Source organism: Magallana gigas, chromosome 3 (genome assembly GCF_963853765.1).
Source record: "Magallana gigas chromosome 3, xbMagGiga1.1, whole genome shotgun sequence".
NCBI lineage: Eukaryota > Metazoa > Mollusca > Bivalvia > Ostreida > Ostreidae > Magallana > Magallana gigas.
Window position 1 is genome coordinate 46,649,658 of NC_088855.1, and position 24,924 is coordinate 46,674,581.

The following is a 24,924-nucleotide window of genomic DNA, read 5'->3' on the forward strand; positions in this document are numbered from 1 at the left end:
GCTAGGTGGGCGTCACAATTCTATGGTATTTTTTCTACCTCAGAACAGAAAAGGGTGGGTAAATTTTAACTAATTGATGTAGATCTCAACAGTCATTTTACAGAATACGGGTGTTATCATTATAATTGTGATTTCTGAAATAAAATGAAATTTAAAGGTTTATAGGAGCATGACCACGGTTTTTGGTCAAAATTTATTTTTCAGTTTTTAATGTTAACAGTGCTTCATTAAGGCAAAGCGTGATACAGAGCTCACAATTCTTTGTTATGTAAACAAAACTCAGGTCATTTTTTTTTAATATTTATTATATGTTGAAAAGAAAATTCCAGGTTTAGACCTAAAATGAATGTGACAAGCGCTAGAGCCTGTTCAACCTGTTATGTTCAAAACGAATTAGCACATAGAAAAATCAGCTTAAAAAATTTTGCCGGTATTTTGAACCAGTGTTAACAATAACATAACACGAGCCTTGTTTACATACATCTACATGCAGCACAAAATTATGAGCTCTGTATCTTGCTTATAACTCTACGACTGACACTCAAATTTTGGTTGATCATTAGATATACTTATATATTATTATACTTTCATGTTAAATACTTAAATCTGATTGGTTAAGACGCAGTTGATAACCCATTTTATTACCCTTAGCGTTAGCAACACACTTGGCAACGGGTAACACAACAAATTGTTACATGCGCGTAAATTATGCGCGTGTGGTTCGCCATAGAATTCACATCATTCCAATATAAAAGCAATACAGTTTTCTTTGAAATTAAGACATTCAGTATAATAAAATAAATAGTGCCTGTTTTGGAGGGTAAGAGTTGAAATAAACACCCCTCGAAAACCATTGTCAACCTCCGCTTCGCGTCGGTTGACAACGGTTTTCTCGGGGTGTCAATTTCAACTCTTACCCTCCAAACCAGGCACTATTTATATACTAAAGCATTGTGAACAATAAGAATTAAAAAATAAAATATGACCAATATTGTGACCATGCCCCTTTAAGGACCCCTTCATCTTTGGAAAAAAAGCTTGACAAACCGATCCAAACTTATACATGTACCAGTATCTCTCTTAAAGGGGCATGGTCATGATTTTAGTCAAATTCTATTTTCCTGTTTTTATTTTTTACAATACTTCAGGGGTGCATTTCTAATGATCAAATTAAATTTAAGAGTCAGTCTTTGAGTTTTAAGCAAGATACAAAGCTCACAAATTTGTGTCATGTAAACAAGGCCCTGTTTTTGTTTACATAGGTTCAATATACATGTACCAATAAAAATCTTTTTCAAGCTGATTTTTTTATCTTATTATTCATTTTAAGCCTAGATAAACAGTTCCTAACGTACATTCATATTCATTTTAGGTCTAGAATTAGAATTTTCACTTCAACATTCAAAATGTAAACAAAAGCCTTTTTTACATGGCAAAGATTGTAACTCAACAAATGACACTCAAATTTTGGTTGCCTATTAAGAATACCCAGCTGAAGCATTGTAAACATTAACATCGGAAAATTAATTTTTGACCAAAATCGTGACCATGCCCCTCTAAAGATGTTGTATTTAAATAGCGTTCGGCTTGAAAATGACCTATTAATAATTTAACTCAGGACCTATGTGTGTGACAATCACTGTTCATATCGAACACACCCGATTTTATTTTCCCCATAATTCTTTGCAACGTGCTTGGCCGACCCTAACAATAGGCGCTAAGTTATACCCGGCCGAGCTGTCCAGCGATTAAGACGTGCTTAGTGTGTGAAGGGGGTATCGTGTTAGAAGCCTGTGTGGCATGTTTTAGTTTCACAAGTTCAGCATTTGACGCGGACACGGATAGCTGACCGTGGTAAGTATTTATTAGCTCACCTGAGCTGAAAGCTCAAGTGAGCTATTCTGATCACATTTTGTCCGTCGTCCGTCTGTCCGTCTGTCCGTCCGTCCGTCTGTCCGTCTGTCCGTCTGTAAACTTTTTACATTTTGAACTTCTTCTCTAAAACTGCTTATCCAATTTCAACCAAATTTGGCACAAAGCATCCTTATGGGAGGGCGAATATAAATTGCAAAAATTAAAGTCCGATCTGTATTCAAAGCGGAGAAAACCTTGAAACTGTAGAAAAAGGGGGGTGCATTTTTAAAAATCTTCTTCTCAAGAACTACCGAGGCAAATTCAACGTAGTTTAGCATAAATTATCCTTATGGGAAGGAAAATATAAATTGCAAAAATTAAGTGGTAATTTTGTTTGAAATCGAAGTTATTACGAAAATAATAATAAAGGAAAGGCGTATTTCAATCGGGCTCGGCATCCGGTAAAATGGGTAGGCAAGACTTGGCCTGGGCAAAACAAAAGATTGGCAGTTATTAATCTGCCAATCTCATTAAAATTTCAGGATATTTGATGGACTAGTATATTTGTATTCGCTGTAGATATTGCTTCAAAATAATGCGTATTTGGAATTGACAATTGCCGATCTGCCCTGGCATTTATTTTGCCACGGCCCGGGTTTGCATACCCATTTTACCAAGACTCGTATTCCATACTTCTAAAACGAGGTTCTTTGTTTAAAGCAGCCATGACATTATACGAAAAGGGTCGATCTGACTATGATGAATTTGCTTGTTGTGCAACAGTTCGCGTATGAAGGGAAGTTTTGAAACATGAAAAATATATTGGTGCCGATTTTGTGAAGTAAATTGAGGCTAAATATTTCAATGCGTTGACAGTTTTCACACATGACGTTGGTGTTAGCTTGTTCTGATTTTCGTTTCGTTTTCATTATTTATGCTTTGTAACCTGGAAACTATCGTCTGTATTTCGTGATTTTTCGTATCAAATCAATCAGAGACTTCGGTAAATCAAACAGTTACGTTAACTGTTTACCTGCGCATATTAAGCAAAGTCTGATGTAGGGGTACTGAAATACAATTCATTCTATCGGTAATTCGGCATTATCTTTTGCGTAATGGTAGATTAATGCAATAGGTTTTGTTGAGATGCTCGGCATTTTCTCTAGTTTATTCAGTTTAAATAGAGTTTAATATCGCTTACGGAAATATGTAGGTATATCCATGTATATATATATGATTCATTTCGAAAAAATAAATTGTTTTCTTTATTTGTTATACATGTAGTGCATGTTGTTTACAATTTCTATTTACTAACCATATTTGAGTGTTAAGCAAGATACAGAGAATTGCTCACAATTCTATGTTTGTACACAGATCTTAAAAGCTAAAGATTAAAAAAGTATAAAAAATTGTCAATATTTATTACGAAAATTTTCAAAATCTGTTCTTCCAGAAACCCACTTATTGAATTGTAAACTTAACCTTTTTAGCTCACCTGAGGATGGGACCACAATGGGGGGTCGAAGTTTAACATGAATATATAGAGTAACTCTTAAGAAATCTTCTTCTCAGAAACTAATCGGCCAGGAAAGCTGAAACTTGTGTGGAAGCATCTTCAGGTAGTTTAGATTCAAAGATGTGAAAATCATGACCCCTGGGGGTAGGGTGGGGCCACAATGGAGGGTCAAAGTTTAACATATGAATATAAAAAGTAAATCTTTAAAAATCTTCTTCTCAGAAACTAATCGGCCAGGAAAGCTGACACTTGTTTGGATGCATCCTTAGGTAGTGAAGATTCAAATTTGTGAAAATCATGACCCCCGAGGGTAGGGAGGGGCCACAATAGGGGATCAACGTTTTACATAGGAATATATACAGTAAATCTTTAAAAATCTTCTTCTCAGAAAATAATCAGAGAGGAAAGCTTACACTTGTGTGGATGCATCCTCAGGTAGTGTAGATTCAAATTTGTGAAAATCATGACCCCCGGGGGTAGGGTGGGGCCACAATGGGGGATCGAAGTTTAACATAGGAATATATACAGTAAATCTTTAAAAATCTTCTTCTCAGAAACTAATTCGCCGGCAAAGCTGGAACTTGTGTGGAAGCATCCTCAGGTAGTGTAGATTCAAATTTGTGAAAATCATGACCCCTGGGGGTAGGTTTAGGCCACAATGGGAGGTCGATGTTTTACATAGGAATAAACAGAGTTATTCTTTAAAAATCTTCTTCTCAGAAACTAATCAGCCAGGAAAGCTGAAACTTGTGTGAAAGCATCCTCAGGTAGTGTAGATTCAAAGTTGTGAAAATAATGATCCCCAGGGGTAGGGTGGGGCCACAATGGGGGGGGGTCAAAGTTTAACAAAGGAATATATAGGGTAAATCTTTAAAAATCTTCTCAAAAACTAATCAGCCAGATGATTCTTTATAATTGTTAAGACTTTGGCCCCAGGACAATTCTTTGGCCTCACGAGAAGGTTCAGAGTTTGATGTACGTTTATATCCCATATATAAACTATTGTTAGGGATCTTTTTTAGATCTGCAATACTCAACATATGATATGACTATAAAATCATCCTGTTAGAAAAGGGACTAATGATTATAAACATAAGAATATCCAGGGGAAAATGGATTTTATTTATACAGGATTTACATGAATTATTGTACATTGTCCAGATAGTTTGTATTATGACTCCATTGAGCTGATTTTATCATACCTCTTGTTCCTCAGGTGAGCGATGTGGCCCATGGGCCTCTTGTTTAGTTTGGTGTAGTTTATTTGTAAATTTTTGCCTTTTTATTAGTATTACGCAGTCGTCCTATAAAGTCACCTTGACCATTGTTCACTGTAGAGTTACCTGTGTGTTCACTGATGTGTGACTTTAGCGAGAGTGTTTAAATGGAATTCGTCTTTTTCTATAGTACAGTTTGTGCTATTGCTGTATAAAGAAACGGTGATTTAAAGGGCTATTTTCTATGCGTTATTTTATTTTACAATTTATTGTCACTTTTTCCACTTAACTACTTGGGCGGAAGTGCGTCACCGGAAGTCTCAGACGCCATATTGTTTACTGTAAACAAATAACTTAGTTACCATATACTTACAATATTTTGAGATGTTGCCTTTAATATAATACTATTTATACATTATCATAGTTTGATACTATCAGTGAGATACTTATATGATGTATTATACAATATTGTTTTTATTATGGTGTTATGGTGTCACTTGTACACTTATTGTAGTGTCATATTGTTGATGTTGATGACGACGATGATGTTATGATGTCGATGACTACGATGATGATGATGGTCATGTCGATGATGATGATGTAGATGATGTCGTTCATGGTGAAGTCGATGACGATGCGATGTTGACGTTGATAACGACGATGATGTTATGGTGATGTCGACGACGATGATGATGGTCATGTCGATGATGATGAAGTAGATGATGATGGTGATGACGATGATGTCTATTATGATTATGGTGTTGTAGGCGATGGTGTTGACGATAGTGTCGATGATTATGATGGTGATGATGATGATGATTGTGGTGACGAAACTACTCTAGTTGTAGTTGTCCGTAGTTGGTCCAGGACTACAGCCCCGGAGATTCGGACACTCTTCTAAGTTATTTTTGGTCATTTGTATAAACATCATATTTTTTCTTGTTGAGTGAAAGTTGTGTGAGTGTTTGTGTGGTTTAGTGTTTATATTTCTATCTTTTCTTTCTTTCTCTTATTTTTTTTGTTATTAAATTTTGTTAAATTTAAGATGTCTTGTTGTTGTTTGGAGTAGCCTCCGCTCATCCCGTTACAATTGGTGGCAGCGGTGGGATGAGTTGACTCCTCCAGATACTACAAGATATCTTTATAAGTGAACAGTTGCCAAGGTTTATTTTATTTTTCATTTTTTGATCTCTTTTGTAGTACATGTAAGAGCAAGTGTAGGTCGTTGTTTCCTTTTCCCTTGGTGAGTACATTACGTTAGGCAGATTGTTTTGTTAAAAGTTGAGAAGTTAGTCCCTTTATGAGATAATTTTGAGGTAAGTTGGTCTGTCAGTCAATGCACCATGTCTACTGTCAAGGAGATGCTGGAGCTACTTGAAGTGGGGACCAAGATGGGGATGAAGGATGAAGACCTTCAACAATTCGTGAAGGACGAACAGGCCAGAATGCGGGACGAACGTGAGAAACATAGAGTCGAGAGACAGGAGGAGAGAGACCGCGACTTCAAAGAGCGCGCCGCAAGAGAACATGATGAGCGAGAGCACGCCCGATTGATAGAAGAAAAGAGACATCAGCAAAAACTAGAAGAACTGGAACTTGATCACAAACTGCAACTCGAGAGATCTCACATGAATCCGAGTGTTGTGACTAAAGAGGAGAAAGAAACTTCTCAAGTGATAAAAGGACCAAAACTTCCTCCGTTTGAGGATTCGAAAGACAACATTGACGCGTACATTCAAAGATTTGAGATATACGCAACAACGCAGAAATGGAATAAAGACACGTGGGGGACTCATCTTAGCGCATTACTCAAAGGAAAGGCACTGGATGTGTTCGCAAGACTCTCACCCGAAACAGCACTTGATTTCAACGAGTTGAAGAACGCCCTGTTGAAACGATTTGACATGACGGAGGACGGTTTCCGCAAGAAGTTCCGATTTTCAAAACCAGACGGAAGTGAAACTTTTATGCAATTTTCTACCAGACTGGACAATTACCTTGAGCGGTGGATTCAGCTGTCTAAGACTAACAAGACATTCGATGATCTGAAGGACTTGTTCTTACGTGAACAGTTTTTATTGTGTTGCTCAAAAGAACTTGCCTTATTCCTAAAGGAGAGGATTCCTACTTCGATCCAAGACATGGCGAGATACGCGGACCAGTTTGCTGAGGCCAGAACAGTGACATCTTCTTCACTTACGCAAAAACCGCTCTTTGACAGACGACAGCAGTCCGATAGACAACCGCCGTACAAAGATTTCGTGCAACAAAACCAATCTGGAAATGCAGTGAAGTGTTATGAGTGCGGACGACAAGGACATAAAGCCTTTAACTGCAACTTCCGCAAAAGTCCGAATAACAGGCCGTTTAATTCGAGCGAGAAACAAGAAACAACACCGAAACATACTTACCCTAGTGATTTTCAACGTGGGTCGTACAATAATGGGAACCATGGATATCCAGGACGCGGTAGAGGTCGCCAAGGAGCCGCGAGTGTCGTCGAGAAACATGGAAACTTACCGTGTGTTGGTGATTCGGTTGCTTTCTGTGAAACGGAAATGCCAGTTGTGAAGGGATGTGTTGGCAATAAACTAGTGACTGTGCTAAGAGACACAGGTTGTAGTGGTGCCGTTATTCGTAGAGAACTGGTAAACGATGATCAACTAACAGGGACATCTCAACGATGCAAGTTAGCAGACGGTCGTATTATTGATTCAGATGTGGCTAGAATTGATGTCGATACTCCTTACTTTACCGGAAGTGTTGATGCTTGGTGCTTTGATTCGCCTTCGTACGATCTTATTCTTGGTAATATTCGTGGAGTAAGGAAACCACATGAACCAAATCCAGCCTGGATTCATTCCGTTGAAAACATAGCAGCTGTTGAAACGCGTGCGCAACTGAAAAAGAAACAGTCTCCATACAAACCATTAAAAGTATCGGAAGCAATACGGGATGTATCGCCGGAGGATATCTTACAAGAACAACGAAACGACGAGACACTGAAAAAGTTATGGAGCTTAGCTGAGAGTGGACAGCTTAAACATTTCAGTGACGGCGGATTTTCAAAAATGTGTGAACGGAAGCAAATGTTGTTCAGAGAATTTTGCAGTCCGAAAGTGTCCAGTGGAAAAATTTTCCGACAGTTAATCGTTCCCCGGAAATACAGAACTATCGTTATGAAGATAGCACATGAAACGCTGATGGGTGGTCATCTGGGATCAAAGAAAACAACCGACAGAGTAGTGTCCGAATTTTACTGGCCAGGAATTCAGTCAGACATTAGACGGTTTTGCAGATCATGTGACGTGTGTCAGCGGACTATTCCAAAAGGAAAAGTACCTGCAGTACCGTTAGGACAAATGCCGCTAATTACAGAAGCGTTTCAACGAGTAGCAGTTGATCTTATAGGCCCTCTGCAACCAGTTACCGACAAAGGGAATCGTTACATTCTGACGCTTGTCGATTACGCAACCCGTTATCCCGAGGCTATTCCACTTCCTGGAATTGAGACAGAGCGAGTAGCGGAGGCACTGGTAGACATCTTTAGTAGATTAGGAGTTCCGATCGAGATGCTAACAGATCAAGGATCGCAATTCACATCGGACGTAATGAAAGAAGTGAGCCGTCTGTTGTCATTTAAACGGATTACTACTACTCCGTATCACCCCATGTGTAATGGACTCGTCGAGAAGTTCAATGGTACGTTGAAACAGATGCTAAAGAGGATGTGTGCTGAGCGACCAAGAGACTGGGATAAGTACATCAACCCATTACTCTTTGCATACCGTGAAGTACCACAGGAGAGCCTTGGTTTTTCGCCGTTTGATCCTCTCTATGGACGTACTGTTCGTGGTCCGATGACAATTCTTAAAGAACCCAGGACAAAGGAAATTCCTGACGAGGACGTTAAGACAACGTATCAATACGTACTTGACTTACGCACACGATTGGAAGAAACATGTGACATAGCTCGCCAAAACTTGGAGAAAGCTTCAAAACGTCAGCGCAAGTACTACAACAGGAAAACGCAAGGTCGTCAGATGAAAGAGGGAGACACAGTACTAATTCTTCTACCGACAAAGTCAAACAAACTCCTCATGCAATGGAAGGGACCTTATAGTGTAATACAGAAGATAGGACATATGGACTACAAGATCGATATGGGAGGCAAGCTGAAAACTTTCCACGCAAATCTTCTTAAGAAGTATGTTGAACGAGATACATTGAACTGTGGTGTTTTGTCAACATGTGCAATTTCACTCATAGACTTTAGTGACCTAGATGATGATGAACAACAGGACTCTATTCTTATGCCACCTGTTACTCAAACCGAAACAGCAAAGGACATAAAGTTTGCAGACAGACTAACACCAGATCAGTTGGAAACTGCTAAATCACTGTGTGATTCGTTCTCAGATGTATTTACGGATATACCTGGAATGACGAACTTAGTGGAGCATAAGATTGTTGTGACGTCGTCTGAACCTGTGCGTGTGAAACCATATCCAATTCCGTTCAGTACAGAGAAAACAATTACAGAAGAAGTTCAGAAAATGCTACAGTTGAATGTGATTGAGCCATCATCTTCCCCTTATTCAGCTCCAGTTGTCATAGCTCGGAAGAAAGATGGAACGAATCGATTTTGCATTGATTATAGACGACTGAACTGTGCTACGGTATTTGATGCAGAACCAATGCCCAGTCCAGAAAGCATATTTTCCAAAATGACCGGAAAGAAGTTTGTGTCAAAGATAGACTTAAGCAAAGGATACTGGCAAGTACCGATGGCTGACGAGAGTAAGCCGCTTACAGCCTTTTCCACACCATCCGGATTGTACCAATTCAGGACAATGCCGTTTGGTCTTGTAAACGCGCCGGCAACATTTAGTCGTATGATGAGAAAACTACTTCAAGGTATGAACGGCGTAGAAAACTTTATCGATGATGTCATTGTTTTTACAGATACCTTTGAAGAACATCTACACATACTGAAGACTGTGTTCGAACGACTCAGAGATGCGGGACTTGCGGCCAGACCGACAAAATGTTTCATCGGATTTGACAAGATTGACTGTTTGGGACATATGGTGGGCAACAAGTGTCTAGAACCAGAACAGGACAAGATTGATGCAGTCAGAAATGCGCCAATACCACAAACCAAGAAACAGGTTCGTGCCTTCCTAGGCTTAGCAGGATTCTACAGAAAGTTTATTCCGAATTTCTCTGCGATAGCCATTCCACTTTCTGATCTCACGAAGAAGGGCCAACCAAATAAAGTTATTTGGACTGAAAGTCAGCAACGAGCTTTTGATACATTGAAACACATGTTATCAGAAAGGCCAATATTGAAGTTGCCAGAATTTAATGAAATCTTCATTTTACGCACGGACGCTGCAGATGATGGGATAGGTGCTGTGCTGTTACAGATGGAGGATGACGAGAAACTACCCGTAGCGTACGCCAGTAGGAAACTTCAACCAAGAGAAAAGGCATACGCTGTTATCGAGAAGGAGTGTTTGGCGGTAGTGTGGGGAATACAGAAGTTCCACCAGTACCTTTATGGACGCGAGTTTCTACTTGAAACTGATCACCAACCCCTGACCTACCTTAACAAAGCAAAGACAGAGAACTCCAGACTGATGCGTTGGGCTTTGCAGCTTCAGCCATACCGCTTTAGGATCATTGCGATCAAAGGAAGCGACAATGTGGGTGCGGATTACCTGAGTCGTCAGTGAGATGTATAGTAGACAGTACAGGTATGTGTATAGGTTTTATTGTAAATACGTGAGAATTTTCAAAATTCAGTGATTGTTTATTTGAAATTGCAGGACAATTTTTTAAGGGGGGAGGTGTGTGACAATCACTGTTCATATCGAACACACCCGATTTTATTTTCCCCATAATTCTTTGCAACGTGCTTGGCCGACCCTAACAATAGGCGCTAAGTTATACCCGGCCGAGCTGTCCAGCGATTAAGACGTGCTTAGTGTGTGAAGGGGGTATCGTGTTAGAAGCCTGTGTGGCATGTTTTAGTTTCACAAGTTCAGCATTTGACGCGGACACGGATAGCTGACCGTGGTAAGTATTTATTTAGTTTGGTGTAGTTTATTTGTAAATTTTTGCCTTTTTATTAGTATTACGCAGTCGTCCTATAAAGTCACCTTGACCATTGTTCACTGTAGAGTTACCTGTGTGTTCACTGATGTGTGACTTTAGCGAGAGTGTTTAAATGGAATTCGTCTTTTTCTATAGTACAGTTTGTGCTATTGCTGTATAAAGAAACGGTGATTTAAAGGGCTATTTTCTATGCGTTATTTTATTTTACAATTTATTGTCACTTTTTCCACTTAACTACTTGGGCGGAAGTGCGTCACCGGAAGTCTCAGACGCCATATTGTTTACTGTAAACAAATAACTTAGTTACCATATACTTACAATATTTTGAGATGTTGCCTTTAATATAATACTATTTATACATTATCATAGTTTGATACTATCAGTGAGATACTTATATGATGTATTATACAATATTGTTTTTATTATGGTGTTATGGTGTCACTTGTACACTTATTGTAGTGTCATATTGTTGATGTTGATGACGACGATGATGTTATGATGTCGATGACTACGATGATGATGATGGTCATGTCGATGATGATGATGTAGATGATGTCGTTCATGGTGAAGTCGATGACGATGCGATGTTGACGTTGATAACGACGATGATGTTATGGTGATGTCGACGACGATGATGATGGTCATGTCGATGATGATGAAGTAGATGATGATGGTGATGACGATGATGTCTATTATGATTATGGTGTTGTAGGCGATGGTGTTGACGATAGTGTCGATGATTATGATGGTGATGATGATGATGATTGTGGTGACGAAACTACTCTAGTTGTAGTTGTCCGTAGTTGGTCCAGGACTACAGCCCCGGAGATTCGGACACTCTTCTAAGTTATTTTTGGTCATTTGTATAAACATCATATTTTTTCTTGTTGAGTGAAAGTTGTGTGAGTGTTTGTGTGGTTTAGTGTTTATATTTCTATCTTTTCTTTCTTTCTCTTATTTTTTTTGTTATTAAATTTTGTTAAATTTAAGATGTCTTGTTGTTGTTTGGAGTAGCCTCCGCTCATCCCGTTACAATGTGCAAAAACGGGAACACGCCGATCGAGGCTATATCCACTACGTTAGAAATAAATGCACTTTAAAATTACTTTCACAATGGATTAAAATCGTCATGTTTTGACGTAATTTTAAAGAAAGTAGAGATCACGCGGTGTGGTGGACCAATTGAATGCATGGATCTCATGGTTGATCAATCAGTCTCATTCGTTTGAATTTTACGACATGTTCACTGGTTTTAATTGATTTTACAATGTATGTAAAATTATATCAATTATACAGCTTGTTCACTGTTTTTTATTTTAAAATGTATGTAAAATTTTATCAATCATAGTAATACATATCATATTACCAAGGACTGTTTATACCTCATAGTGCTTTGTTGAATATAAAATGAATAAATCTTGCACTTGCTTTATATCATTTATTTGGAAGAAGGGGATCAGGTTTCCCTCACTCAGGTTTTAAATCATTTATTTTAAGAATAGTTAATATGATATCCAACTGCAAAGAAAAAGATATAAACTTAACCTGGACATTGATTTTGTATTCCGTGTAAATAGATATGGGTCATAGTCTTGCTTATTCAAGTAATTAATACTCTATTGTTTGTATAAAAACAGTGTACTATATTTTGGACATCATCTACAACATTTTTAAATAAATAGTCAGTAATGCTCGATGCTATTAAGATTTATTACAAGAGCACGGAAGCTCAACAAGCTAAACATAATATTCTATCTGGACACATTTTTCTTCACGAAATCTGTGAAGTGTACAGTCTATATATTGTAACAAATTTTTTTCGACTGCCCCTGCAAAGCAACAAAGTTGCGTTCATAAGTTGTACATTATCAAACATGTTTAGTTGTTTTTTTTCCAGTTTGCTCACAATATTCAATAAAACACCCCGCATGCGTATTTGCTGAGCGCGGTACATTCCTTGTCCCGGAGATGCTCCGTGTCGTGGAAGTGAGTGCACACCCTCATTGACTCACTGGGGTTATTCACGTCCCACACCGCCGGGGCAATCGTTTTGTTAGTGACCATCCACCGGTACTGACCATCGACCAGCCTCCCTCCCACGTGTATATCGTCCCGTTCATCTACATTAGTCAGGCCTGAAACAGTTCAATGTCTTCAAAACGACAGTTCTCCTAATGTGCTTCCATCTTAATCATGTGTTTCTTTGATTGGTTGATAGCAATGTAAAGGACATCAAAGTTTTGTTGCTTTTTTCGGGGGATAGGTAGTGACGCTTATTGCATAATATTTACATTTTTCAGTGTCTGTCTGTGTTAACACTATGAATCGATTTTGTATTTGACAGTCCAATAAATTGAAATGACGTATTGTTGGGACGCAAACGCGGTTTGCATGAATAAAAGATATGAAAATCAAATTAATATATCATTATTCTAATATTTGATCGCACAATTGGTGAAAATTTTATAATTAACAGTAATAAGGAATCATTCTTTGAATTAAATGAGGTGATTATTTCGGTCGGAGCGTGATCAAATCTATCGTAAAACTCTTTGGACTTTATTCGATTTGACCACGCCCTGGTCAAAATTTATACTACTCAAAGAATGGTTCCTCAACCTGAAGTACTTACTCCTTAAATATTCTGTGAGGATGGTTACTTGGGACGGAGTGTTGATATTGATCAATCGCTGTGAGTAGTTTTGACACATGGTGTCGGCGTCATCCCAGGTGGCGGGAACATCGAACACGCGGATACACAGGCCCTTTATCATGTCGTGGTGAAAAGACGCCGGGCACTCATCTGAAAGGGAAAAACTTTATTCAATGCTTAATTACATGTTCATATAAACTGGGTTATTATAATCTGCTATCCCAAATAATTTACATGCAGTTTTAGGGTTGGTATTAGCATATGTTTTGTTTGCATTTGTGAATAATGCTTCTAAAATTCATTGCAACTAAAAGTTTCAAATATCGATGTCAACAAAGAACCACGAGTTTTGGTAACTATTTTCGACATCGCCGTTATACTTTGCATCAAACAAGAAAATGGCAATACATGAAATGGTTTTTCTTCATGCTACCGAAGAGAGAAAACATTTAAAATTCAATGAGATGGAATGGATTTTTTTTTTAAATGTTCAATTCATTCTATATACTCCGCCACAAGATACCCTCAATTCACATTAATTACCCGATTATAAAAAATACCTCAGGTTTTGATTGATGTTTATTCATAAGTATTAAATTTTTCAAAGATTTCTGTTTTGAAACGCCCCCTGTACCTTATCGGGTTTCAGTGCACGGTTAAAAAAAGGACTCAACGGGGTTTCTGCATTGAGCAGTGCCCGGGCGATAACGTTGCAAAATTGTGCGAAGTATTCCGAATGACTTCCAAATTTTCGAAAATATCTTAAAATTTCCCATTATAAACTCCGTAAAAAATCTTTTTGAGTTCCTTGTGATTTTTTCGAGTGAAAAATAATTATGTTTCAATGTAGATATCTTGGATATTTTTTAATTCATCGATTCCAGTTGCACTTATTTCACAGGTATGTATTTTTTTAAATTAGAAATCGTCCTAATCGTCGTGCTGCATAAAAATCTTGGGACCGACAATTATTATTCATAATAACATTTTCCCTTAATAAATTGATTGTAAAAAGTAGGTGAAGTTCTTTAAATTACTGTTAATGAACATCAGTACGTTAGCTAAAATAAACAGCCGAATCGTATCTTATGGAATTTAGTCTGACATCATCCTGATTATTTCCTGCATTCCGTGATTTTTCTGAGGTCGCTGTAGATTTCGACCAATCGATAAACGGGGCGTGTAGACTTCAGTCCTGCCAGTTTCTACAGAGCTATGAATTACAATGTTAAGTCTCCGTAAGAAATGGGGGGATCATACTCGGCAGATGTAAAGATAATTGAATTTAAAAAGTTTTGAAATCATGACTAAAAGTGATGGCGATTTACCTCATTGTAAGGTTTGTGATGTTTAAAATGTGCTCAGAATTACTGCAAAAACTGTACACTTACGAATAATACACGTGGTGTTTATGGCTGACCAGTTTCCGTCCCCCTGACACGTGATGGTGTTATCGGGTGTAGACAACATGAACCCTAATTGACAGGTAATGTTACGGACAGCATTCTGGTAGTCGAACCCAGGACCCACGGCGCCATTAGGAACAGAGGGTAATGTTCCACACACTGCATGTTGTAAAATGATTGTATTATTTATTAATAAATACCAAATCTGTCAGATATATTCGATTTAGTTTGATAAATATTTTATTGATTATAGAAATATGATTGGGTTAGGGTTAGCTGAAGCCTTGTCTGGGTTTTTTTCTAACCACTAGCAATGTAATTATTATTATTAAAATGAAATACGAAAATGAGTAAAAAGTGAGAAAAGCTTTATAAAAAATGAAAAAAAAAACCATATAATTTTTTAGAATTAGCTCTACCTTTGCAATATCCGGTAATATGTGACCAGACCCCGTTCGATTGACACACAGAGGTTAGATTACCGACAGGCGTTCCAACGCTGTCACATTGATACAACAGGACCGTACCAACTGCTCGCAGACTTGACAGAGAGCTTGGTATCGTATTGGTGACAGCAAACGGTTCTCCGCATTCTACAGTCACGGAATAATGTGTAAGATGACGGAGCAAAAAGTACATATTACGTAAATTTTGTATATTGCCAAAAAACCTGGAAGAATAAAGTCATTAAAGTAACTTTTAGATCCATTATAATACGACATTGGACTTTTATGATCATCGACATATATTTCTTGCATCAAAACAGGTAAAAATGACGCTGGATTCGAGTGAAATATATAGAGAACTAGTAGGCTAATTGTTCGAGAACAATTAGAGGTCTTTCCACCTAATATTTTAATGAATTGCTAGATTGCTCTATAAGATTTACAAAACATTACTATACCTATGATATATGTTGTACTATAAAATGGGAAGACCACAAGGCCATTAATTGATAAATGGTTTTAAAAGAGATTTTTTATTTTTATTATTATCAAGCCATTTTTTTTTAAAATTCCATGTTGTATATATCGGTAAAGATTTAGCTAATTACTTTTCTGAATTTTTTTCCACTTACTATGAACAAAACTGAGCCAAGTGAATATTCTTTACACAATCGTATAAACAGTAAAGCTAACAATAGAAGAGAGTGTTCTACAGGCTAGCTGTCTTTGTACAAAATGAATAACAAGTTCCACTTGAGTAGCCACAGGACTTTATGTGATACCTGGCTGACCCAATTGAATACCTTATTGCGCAATCCAGCAAGCTATTGAAACCCTTACTATAATTCTGTATTTCAAATGATATGAAAATTCATTAATTAAAAGACTTCTAAATGACGTTGACCTTTGACCTTTATGTCATTTTGTTTGGCCAAGGTAGACGCTTCTATTCCAAGTGGTCCGAAGTCTGTACGACAAATAATAAAAAAGGTGGAAATGATTTTATAGAAAATTAAAAACTTTCATGGGGAATAACTACTAGAAGAGGGCCTCAGATCCTTTCGGTATGAATAGATTGAAGAACCCTCCAAGTATACTGAATACATTGGTAAAAGTTCCAAGTCTTTATCTCTTATAGTTTCAAAGGAGTAGCGATAACAAGCATTTCGTACAATAGGGGATATAACTCTGTAATTATTCAAAGGTATGAGCCAAGGGGCTATATTTTAAAATGTCTTAAGATGTCCTACTACATCCATAAAAATGTTTTTCTCTACCACCCTAAACAAAAGAGATATAAAAACTCGTTAATTAACAGCTTCTCAAATGACCTTTGACCTTTGACCTTTATGTCATTTTGTTCGGCCAAGGTAGACTCTTCCATCCCAAGTGGTCCGAAGTCTCTATGATAAATAATAAAAAAGTTGGAAGTGATTTTATGGAAATTTAAATACTTTCAGGGGCAATAACTACTACAAGGGGGCCTCAAATCCTTTTGGTATGAATAGATTGAAGAACCATCTAAGTGTAATGAAGACATTGGTAAAAGTTCCAAATCCGTATCTCTTATGGTTTCAGAGGAGTAGCGATAACAAGCATTTTCTTCTCAAAGGGCAATAACTCTGTAAGTTCTGGGAGTTCTTTGACACAGGGTCAATTGGTACCATAACTTTTAATGAGCAATTACATAAAGTTTAAGTTGTTTGGATAACTCTAATAATAAAAAAGTCACCCCGAGCTAAATAGAAAAAAAGAAGAAGAAGAAGAAACTAGTAGGCTAATTGTTCGAGAACAATTAGAGGTCTTTCCACCTAATATTTTTAATGAATTGCTAGATTGCTCAATAAGGTGTACAAAACATTATTATACCTATGATACATGTTGTACTATAAAATGGGAAAACCACAAAGCCATTAATTGATACATGTAAATGGTTTTTAAAGAGATTTTTTTTATTATTATCAAACCATTTCTTTAAGAATTCCATGTTGTATATATTGTAAAGATTTATTAAATTACTTTTCTGAATTTTTTTCCACTTACTATGAACAAAACTGAGCCAAGGTTATATTCTTCACACAATCATATAAACAGTAAACCTAACAATAAAAGAGAGTGTTCTAGAGGTGTGGTGTCTTTGTACAAAATGAAAGGGTTCACTGTAAAAACAAGTTCCACTTGAGTAACCACAGGACTTATTGTGATACCTAGCTGACCCAATTGAATACCTTATTGCACAATCCAGCAAGCTATTGAAACCCTTACTATAATTCTGTATTTCAAATGATATGAAAATTCATAAATTAACAGACTTCCAAATGACGTTGACCTTTGACCTTTATGTCATTTTGTTCGGCCAAGGTAGACGCTTCTATTCCATGTGGTCCAAAGTCTGAACGACAAATAATAAAAAAGTTGGAAATGATTTTATAGAAATTTAAAAACTTTCAGGGGTAATAACTACTAGAAGGGGGCCTCAGATCCTTACGGTATGAATTGATTGAAGAACCCTCCAAGTGTACTGAATACATTGGTAAAAATTCCAAGTCTCTATCTCTTATGGCTTCAGAGGAGTAGCGATAACAAGCGTTTCGTACAATAGGGGCTATAACTCTGTAAATATTCAAAGGTATGAGTCAATGGGCTATATTTTAAAATGTCTTAAGATGTCCTACTACCTCCATAAAAAAGTTTTTCTCTACCACCCTAAACAAAAGAGATATAAAAACTCATTTATTAACAGCTTCTCAAATGACCTTGACCTTTGACCTTTATGTCATTTTGTTCGGCCAAGGTAGACCCTTCCATCCCAAGTGGTCCGAAGTCTCTATGATAAATAATAAAAAAGTTGGAAGTGATTTTATGGAAATTTAAATACTTTCAGGGGCAATAACTACTACAAGGGGGCCTCAGATCCTTTTGGTATGAATAGATTGAAGAGTCCTCTAAGTGTAATGAAGACATTGGTAAAAGTTCCAAATCTCTATCTCTTATGGTTTCAGAGGAGTAGCGATAACAAGCATTTCCTTCTCAAAGGGCAATAACTCTGAAAGTTCTGGGAGTTCTTTGACACAGGGTCAATTGGTACCATAACTTTTAATGAGCATTTACATAAAGTTTAAATTGTTTGGATATCTCTAATAATAAAAAAGTCACCCAGAGCTAAATAGAAAAAAAGAAGAAGAAGAAGAAGAAGAAAAAACATAAAGAAAACAAGAGGTCTTTCACCTGAAAGGTTGAAAGACCTAACTAGTAGACTAATTGTTCGCGAACAATTAGAGGTCTTTCCACCTTATTGTTTTTTATGTTTGAAATAAGATTGCTTCAATAAAATAAAGTATTTTTTCTGCGTTACTTCATAAAAAAGTGTCAAACGATTAAGTTTGCAATTTTTTATTACTTGACCTTGACCTTTGACCTTTATGTCATTTTGATCTGACAAAGTAGACGCTTCAATACCAAGTGGTCCGATGCATCTATGATTATTGATTAAAAAATTGTTTGTGTTTTAATTAAATGTTTGAAACTTTCAGGGGCAATAACTGCATGAAAGGGACTTTGGACCCTTTCGGTATGAATAAATTAAAGGAGCATCTAAGTGTACTGAAAACATTAGTAAAAGTTTCAAGTCTCTATCTCTAACGGTTAATGAGGAGTAGCGATAAGAAGCATTTTGTACAATAGGGGCAATAACTCTATAATTGTTATATGGAAAGGGTCAATGGGTTACATTTTGAAATGTCTTATGATGTCCTTTTAAATACATGAAAAAGTTTTTCTCTGCCACCCTAAACAAAAGAGATCTAAAACCCATTAATTTAGAGATTTCCAAATGACCTTGACCTTTGACCTTTATGTTATTTTGTTCGGCCACGGTAGATGCTTCCATCCCAAGTGGTCCGAAGTCTCTATGATAAGTTATAAAAAAGTTTGAAGTGATTTTATGGAAATGTAAATACTTTCAGGGGCAATAACTTCTAGATGGGGACCTCAGATCCTTACGGTATGAATAGATTGAAGAACCGTCTATGTGTACTGAAGACATTGGTAAAAGTTTCAAGTCTCTATCTCTTATGGTTTCAGAGGAGTAGCGATAACAAACATTTCGTACAATAGGGGCAATAACTATGTATTTATTCAAAGGTATGAGCCGAGGGGCTATATTTTAAAATGTCTTAAGATGTCCTAATACATCCATGAAAAAGTTTTTCTCTACCACCCTTAATAAAAGAGATCTAAAAACTCATTAATTAACAGATTTCCAAATGACCTTGACCTTTGACCTTTATGTCATTTTGTTCGGCAAAGGTAGACGCTTCCATCCCAAGTGGTCCGAAGTCTCTATGATTAATAATAAAAAAGTTGAAAGTGATTTTATGGAAATTCAAATACTTTCAGGGGCAATAACTGATAGAACGGTATCTCGGATCCTTTCGGTATTAGTAGATTGAAGAACCCTCTAAGTGTACTGAAGACATTGGTAAAAGTTTCAGGTCTCTATCTCTTATGGTTTCAGAGGAGTAGCGATAACAAGCTTTTCGTAAACAAGGGCAATAACTTTGTAAGTTCTGGGGGTTATCAGGAACAGGGTCATTTGGTACCATAACTTTTAATGACCAATAACATAAAGAAAAAATTATTTCAATATCTCTTGAAATAAAAAAGCTGTCCTTGGAAAAAAAGAGAAGAAAAAAAATAATAAACTAGTAGACTAATTGTTCTCGAACAATTAGAGGTCTTTCCACTTTACTGTTTTTAATGTTTAAAATAAGATTGCTTCAATAGAATAAAGTATTTTTTCTGCGTTACTTCATAAAAAAAAGTGCCAAACGATTAAGTTAGCAATTTTTTATTGCTTGACCTTGACCTTTGACCTTTATGTCATTTTGATCTGACAAGGTAGACGCTTCAATACCAAGTGATCCGATGTATCTATGATTATTGATTCAAAAGTTATTTATGTTTTTATTGATTGTTCAAACTTTCAGGGGCAATAACTGCTATAAAAGGAACTTTGGACCCTTTCGGTATGATAGATTGAACGAGCGTCTAAGTATACTGAATACATTATTAAAAGTTTCAAGTCTCTACCTCTAACGGTTAATGAGGGGTAGCGATAACAAGCATTTTGTACAATAGGGGCAATAACTCTATAATTGTTACATGGTAAGGGTCAAAGGGTGATATTTTGAAATGCCTTAAGATGTCCTACTACATCCATGAAAAAGTTTTTCTCTACCATCCTAAACAAAATAGACACAAAAACTCATTAATTAAGAGATTTCCAAGTGACCTTGACCTTTGACCTTTATGTCATTTTGTTTGGCCAAGGTGGATGCTTCCATCCCAAGTGGTTCGAAGTCTCTATAATAAGTAATGAAAAAGTTGGAAGTGATTTTATAAAAATGTAAATACTTTCAGGGGCAATAACTACTAGAAGGGGGGCTCAGATCCTTTTGGTATGAATAGATTGAAGAACCCTCTAAGTGTACTGAAGACATTGGTAAAAGTTTTAAGTTTCTCTCATGGTTTCAGCGGAGTAGCGACAACAAGCTTTTCGTACAAAAGGGGCAATAACTCTGTAACTATTTATAAGAAGGAGCCAAGGGGATATATTTTGAAATGTCTTAAGATGTCCTACTACATCCATGAACAAGTTTTTCTCTACCATCCTAAACAAAAGAGATACAAAAACTCATTAATTAAGAGATTTGCAGATGACCTTGACCTTTGACCTTTATGTCATTTTGTTCGGCCAAAGTAGACGCTTCCATCCGAAGTGGTCCGAAGTCTCTATGATAAAAAATAAAAAAGTTGGAAGTGATTTTATGGAAATTCAAATACTTTCAGGGGCAATAACTGATAGAAGGGGGCTCAGATCCTTTCGGTATTAGTAGATTGAAGAACCCTCTAAGTGTACTGAAGACATTGGTAAAAGTTCCAAGTCTCTATCTCTTATGGTTTCAGAGGAGTAGCGATAACAAGCTTTTCGTACACAAGGGCAATAACTTTGTAAGTTCTGGGAGTGATCAAGCAAAGGGTCATTTGGTACCATAACTTTTAATGGCCAATAACATAAAGAAAAAATTGTTTCAATATCTCTTGAAATAAAAAAGTTGTCCCAAGGAAAATAGAAAAGAAAAATTATAAGAATAATAAAAAACATAAAGAAAACAAAAGGTCTTTCACCTGAAAGGTGGAAAGACCTAAAAACATAAAGAAAACAAAAGGTCTTTCACCTGAAAGGTGGAAAGACCTAAAAACATAAAGAAAACAAGAGGTCTTTCACCTGAAAGGTGGAAAGACCTAATAATACATACCCTTTTCTATATCACAGCCTGTATCGGCCCAAGACTCCAATATCAGCCCGAGGGCCGATACTTATTACATACTTAGTAATAAATTATGTAAAAAGGCATCAACTTGAACAAAGTGATTTTAAATATTATTTGAAAGTAGTCTGTACATGTATTAAATAAAAATATGAGATCTTATTGTTTTACCAACATGTCGCTACAGAACCGGAATTTCCTCGTGTTTTAAAATTAAATGCTCCAAAACTAAAGTTTTCAACTGCATTTAAAAATGTCGACTGCAAGAAATGTTTCATTTTTCGTCTGTAAACATGCACAAATGCCGAAACAGAAAAGGGCAGAGGTGTTCCGCAAGGGGTGTGATACGGATCCGTATCAGCCCTAGGGCTGATAACCTGTATCAGCCCCGGAGGCCGATATGAGTTGTGTGATGTCATCTGTATCACATATGCCAAAAACCTGTATTTATTACTAAGTATGTAATAAGCATAGATATTTTAAGTTTAAAGCCAGACAAATCTTGTTGATTTCAAAGACCCATGGCTGTGTGGTCAGTAATGAAATAGACAGGCCAACGTCATATTGCCGTTTGACACAACTACCCAAAGTCCAAGCTTTTGTTAAAGCGTTTCTATGAACCAATCGGAGTACAGTTTATCTTATTCTCGGTCTAAATACGAGTTTACTAATCTAAAATATACGTGTATGATTGTATAGATAGCACTGCACCGGAAATCGATGGATAACTGTTATTAAAAAAAATGAAGTGTATATCACGTGAAAAGAGCTTCATGTGAATTCACGTAAAGCTTAATGTGGAATTCACACGAAAACACGTGAAAAATTTCACGTGAGTCACAATTTCCTTTGTATGAAAAACAACTAAAATCAATTGAATATTTTTGTAATTATTAATTAGGATAGATGTTTGAGAAGAGTAAATTTTTTAAGCCTAAGACCTACACGTAATTTAGATTCTAACAACCAGAGCAATTTTAATTCTAAAGAAACAAGACTAACGAGTGTGTAAAACAGCCAAGACCGGTACCTTCTAGTAAACAAAACGGTTTCCCGTAAAAAAAAAAATACTACAGTAAATTTATCAAAAAATATTAATCACAATAAAACGACTTGTTATTTATATCAAGTAAATCACCTGTAATAATGCAAAGAATTCCATTGGTGGAAGTGATGCATTTCATATTTGGCCCACACAATATACCATTACAAGGATCTGAAAATTCCTACAAATACATTTCAAAATGTGGATTAAACACAAAAATCATCGATGTATCACGTATAGATTGATCTAAATGTGGAACTGTTCCTTCCAGTTATATGTATAGTACATGTACTAGTAGTTAAAGACAAATTATACAGTATAAGCATAATACAAAGCAGATTAATTTGATCAAAGTTCATAAGAAGGAAGGCTTGGGCGAAAGATCGCATTCTTGTGATACATGTACCACGCTCCTATAAAAATATATGGAGTGATATATACAACCCTAGCGCTGATTATTTAGCGCCGAATGTTATATTCTTTTTTCTCCAAATAGTGGGTAGTATTTTCTGGAGCTCGCGGCGTATCAACTGTCCCAGACACTATAAATTTACATCAAGAACTATCGTTGGGAGAAATCCTGTTAAGATTGATAGCCTAGATGAAATCTAATCAACTCTCGTTCTACAACTTCTCTATCGCTTCTTGTAAACGAAATTCGCAATGTAAAAAAGATATTAATTTCTATGAGGTTTTTAGAAAACCTACAGTTACGGATCTTTTTCTATTCAAATTCATTCTAAGTCACTATTTAATGTTTTTATTTTTACACTCAATAGATAGATTCAAAAATTAAACAAAAGTAATACTGTATGCAACATGAACAACTCAATCTTACTTTGTAATCCAACAAAATCATTACTTAATTAAAAATTTGCAATGTTCATCGGATCTATTTTGACCCATTTAGTAAACTGTCATTTAGACATGTAGATTAAAAGTTGTTGGCAAAGACTGATGACAATTCGACATTAATTTTTCCCACCTGTTTGATATTGTCCATAGAGAAAGAGTGATATAACTCAGTGGCGTTTGATTCGTTAAACAAGGATCCATTATACGAACTGAGCTCACACTCAAAATTGCTTAAATCATAGTTAACAGAGGCACATTTTGTCGAAGAATAACACTCCAGCTTGCATGCACACGGGCCTATGTCGCTTATGACTCTTATGACAAAATTATCCAGGTGAGCAAAGGAAAAGGTACAGAAAATTGCAAGAAATGCACACACACTTCCAATGCATTCGAACATTTTAACAGAAACGTCATATGACATATAAAATTGGATAAAAGGCAAGTCATTCAACATTGATAAAATATCCGGCATAAGTTTTCGTTTATTGACTCTACATTTTTCTTTGTTTACCCAACTAATGGTGATTGAATTCTCTCTCTCTCTCTCTCTCTCTCTCTCTCTCTCTCTTTTTTTAAGGAAGGGGGTACATTTACTAATACATTGCTGTTCTGTTGTATGATTAGATTGAACATATTTTTTAACTAAAATACTAAGAAATATTTTATTTTGATCGGTCGGATGAATATTTCATTTGTTTTATCACTCACCAGTTACTCTCATACTATTGCTTTACAACATGAGAATATCACGTATATGAATTTCATTTTCTTTTGTTTGTCAGAGGCATACAGATGATTGAGAACCCGATCATTTGGAACCTTTCTACTCAACCATGTTTTAGTACTAACCGCCTTAAAATTTTAACCTCTTTCTATTTTTTTCGCAGTGTCTTATTATACAATTCATGTACATGTAGCATACAGAGTCTAACTATAACAAAGTTGTTTGTCCACTTTTGCAATCCAAATTGAATGATACACATTTAGTTTACCTGAAAAGAAAAAATTGCATTAAGGCACACTCGACGTTTCTTATTTATAAAAATAAATCAATGAAAATGTATTCCTTCTTTATTTGCATCAAAACCTGTTTATATACCAAAACATTCAGGGTACATTACCATGCCATTTTTGAAGTTTGGATATCTTGAATTTTCCTTATTATAGCATGCAAAATGCAATTGGATGCATCTAAATATTGTTACAGTATATATTTCAATTGAAACTATTATAGAAATAAAAAAGTTTCATAAAAATATCGATTTGAGATGAAACACATTATTTATTTTGTCCAAAGAGAATACAAAAATCAATTTAAAAAGTATACTTTGATTAGGTTCATTTACGTCAAGCAGGGATTTACCATTGAGTGTTATCTGCGATAATACTACATATCAATGCTTTTATAATCTTCACAATGTCAAGGTTTTGTTATTATGGAACTTCACAATGTAAACTTCGGAAATCCACAATGCGG

General features: G+C 36.2%; 3 protein-coding genes across 3 annotated transcripts in view; 2 read left to right on the top strand and 1 right to left on the bottom strand.

Annotated features, from left to right (window-relative positions):
- LOC105346024 (large neutral amino acids transporter small subunit 2) overlaps positions 1–12,739 on the top strand; it is a 27,042-nt gene extending 14,303 nt beyond the window's left edge. Inside the window, exon 10 of the mRNA XM_066080042.1 lies at positions 12,605–12,739. The gene's annotated coding sequence lies outside the window, so the exon portion shown is untranslated. The remainder of the gene's footprint in view (positions 1–12,604) is intronic.
- Positions 4,619–12,135, top strand: LOC136274031 (uncharacterized). Its single transcript, XM_066080040.1, has 2 exons — positions 4,619–10,668; positions 11,167–12,135. Exon 1 carries the CDS (start codon positions 5,931–5,933, stop codon positions 10,323–10,325), a length of 4,395 nt encoding a protein of 1,464 aa, XP_065936112.1. The 5' UTR covers positions 4,619–5,930; the 3' UTR covers positions 10,326–10,668; positions 11,167–12,135.
- Positions 12,619–23,826, bottom strand: LOC105334517 (uncharacterized). Its single transcript, XM_020069851.3, has 6 exons — positions 23,575–23,826; positions 22,683–22,770; positions 15,186–15,359; positions 14,752–14,925; positions 13,340–13,510; positions 12,619–12,842 (listed from the first exon to the last, which is right to left on the bottom strand). The coding sequence occupies exons 1-6, from the start codon at positions 23,590–23,592 to the stop codon at positions 12,619–12,621; spliced, it is 849 nt and encodes a 282-aa protein (XP_019925410.3). The 5' UTR covers positions 23,593–23,826.
- Positions 23,827–24,924: the final 1,098 nt, after the last annotated feature.

Coding starts and splice junctions, on each gene's coding strand:
- LOC136274031 (XM_066080040.1), top strand. CDS start 5,931: ATGTCTACTGTCAAGGAGATGCTGGAGCTACTTGAAGTGGGGACCAAG.
- LOC105334517 (XM_020069851.3), bottom strand. Junction 15,360..22,682: donor AATTCTTTGCATTATTACAG/GTGATTTACTTG, acceptor CCGTGACTGTAG/AATGCGGAGAACCGTTTGCT. Junction 12,843..13,339: donor CCTCACAGAATATTTAAGGA/GTAAGTACTTCA, acceptor GAACTGTTTCAG/GCCTGACTAATGTAGATGAA.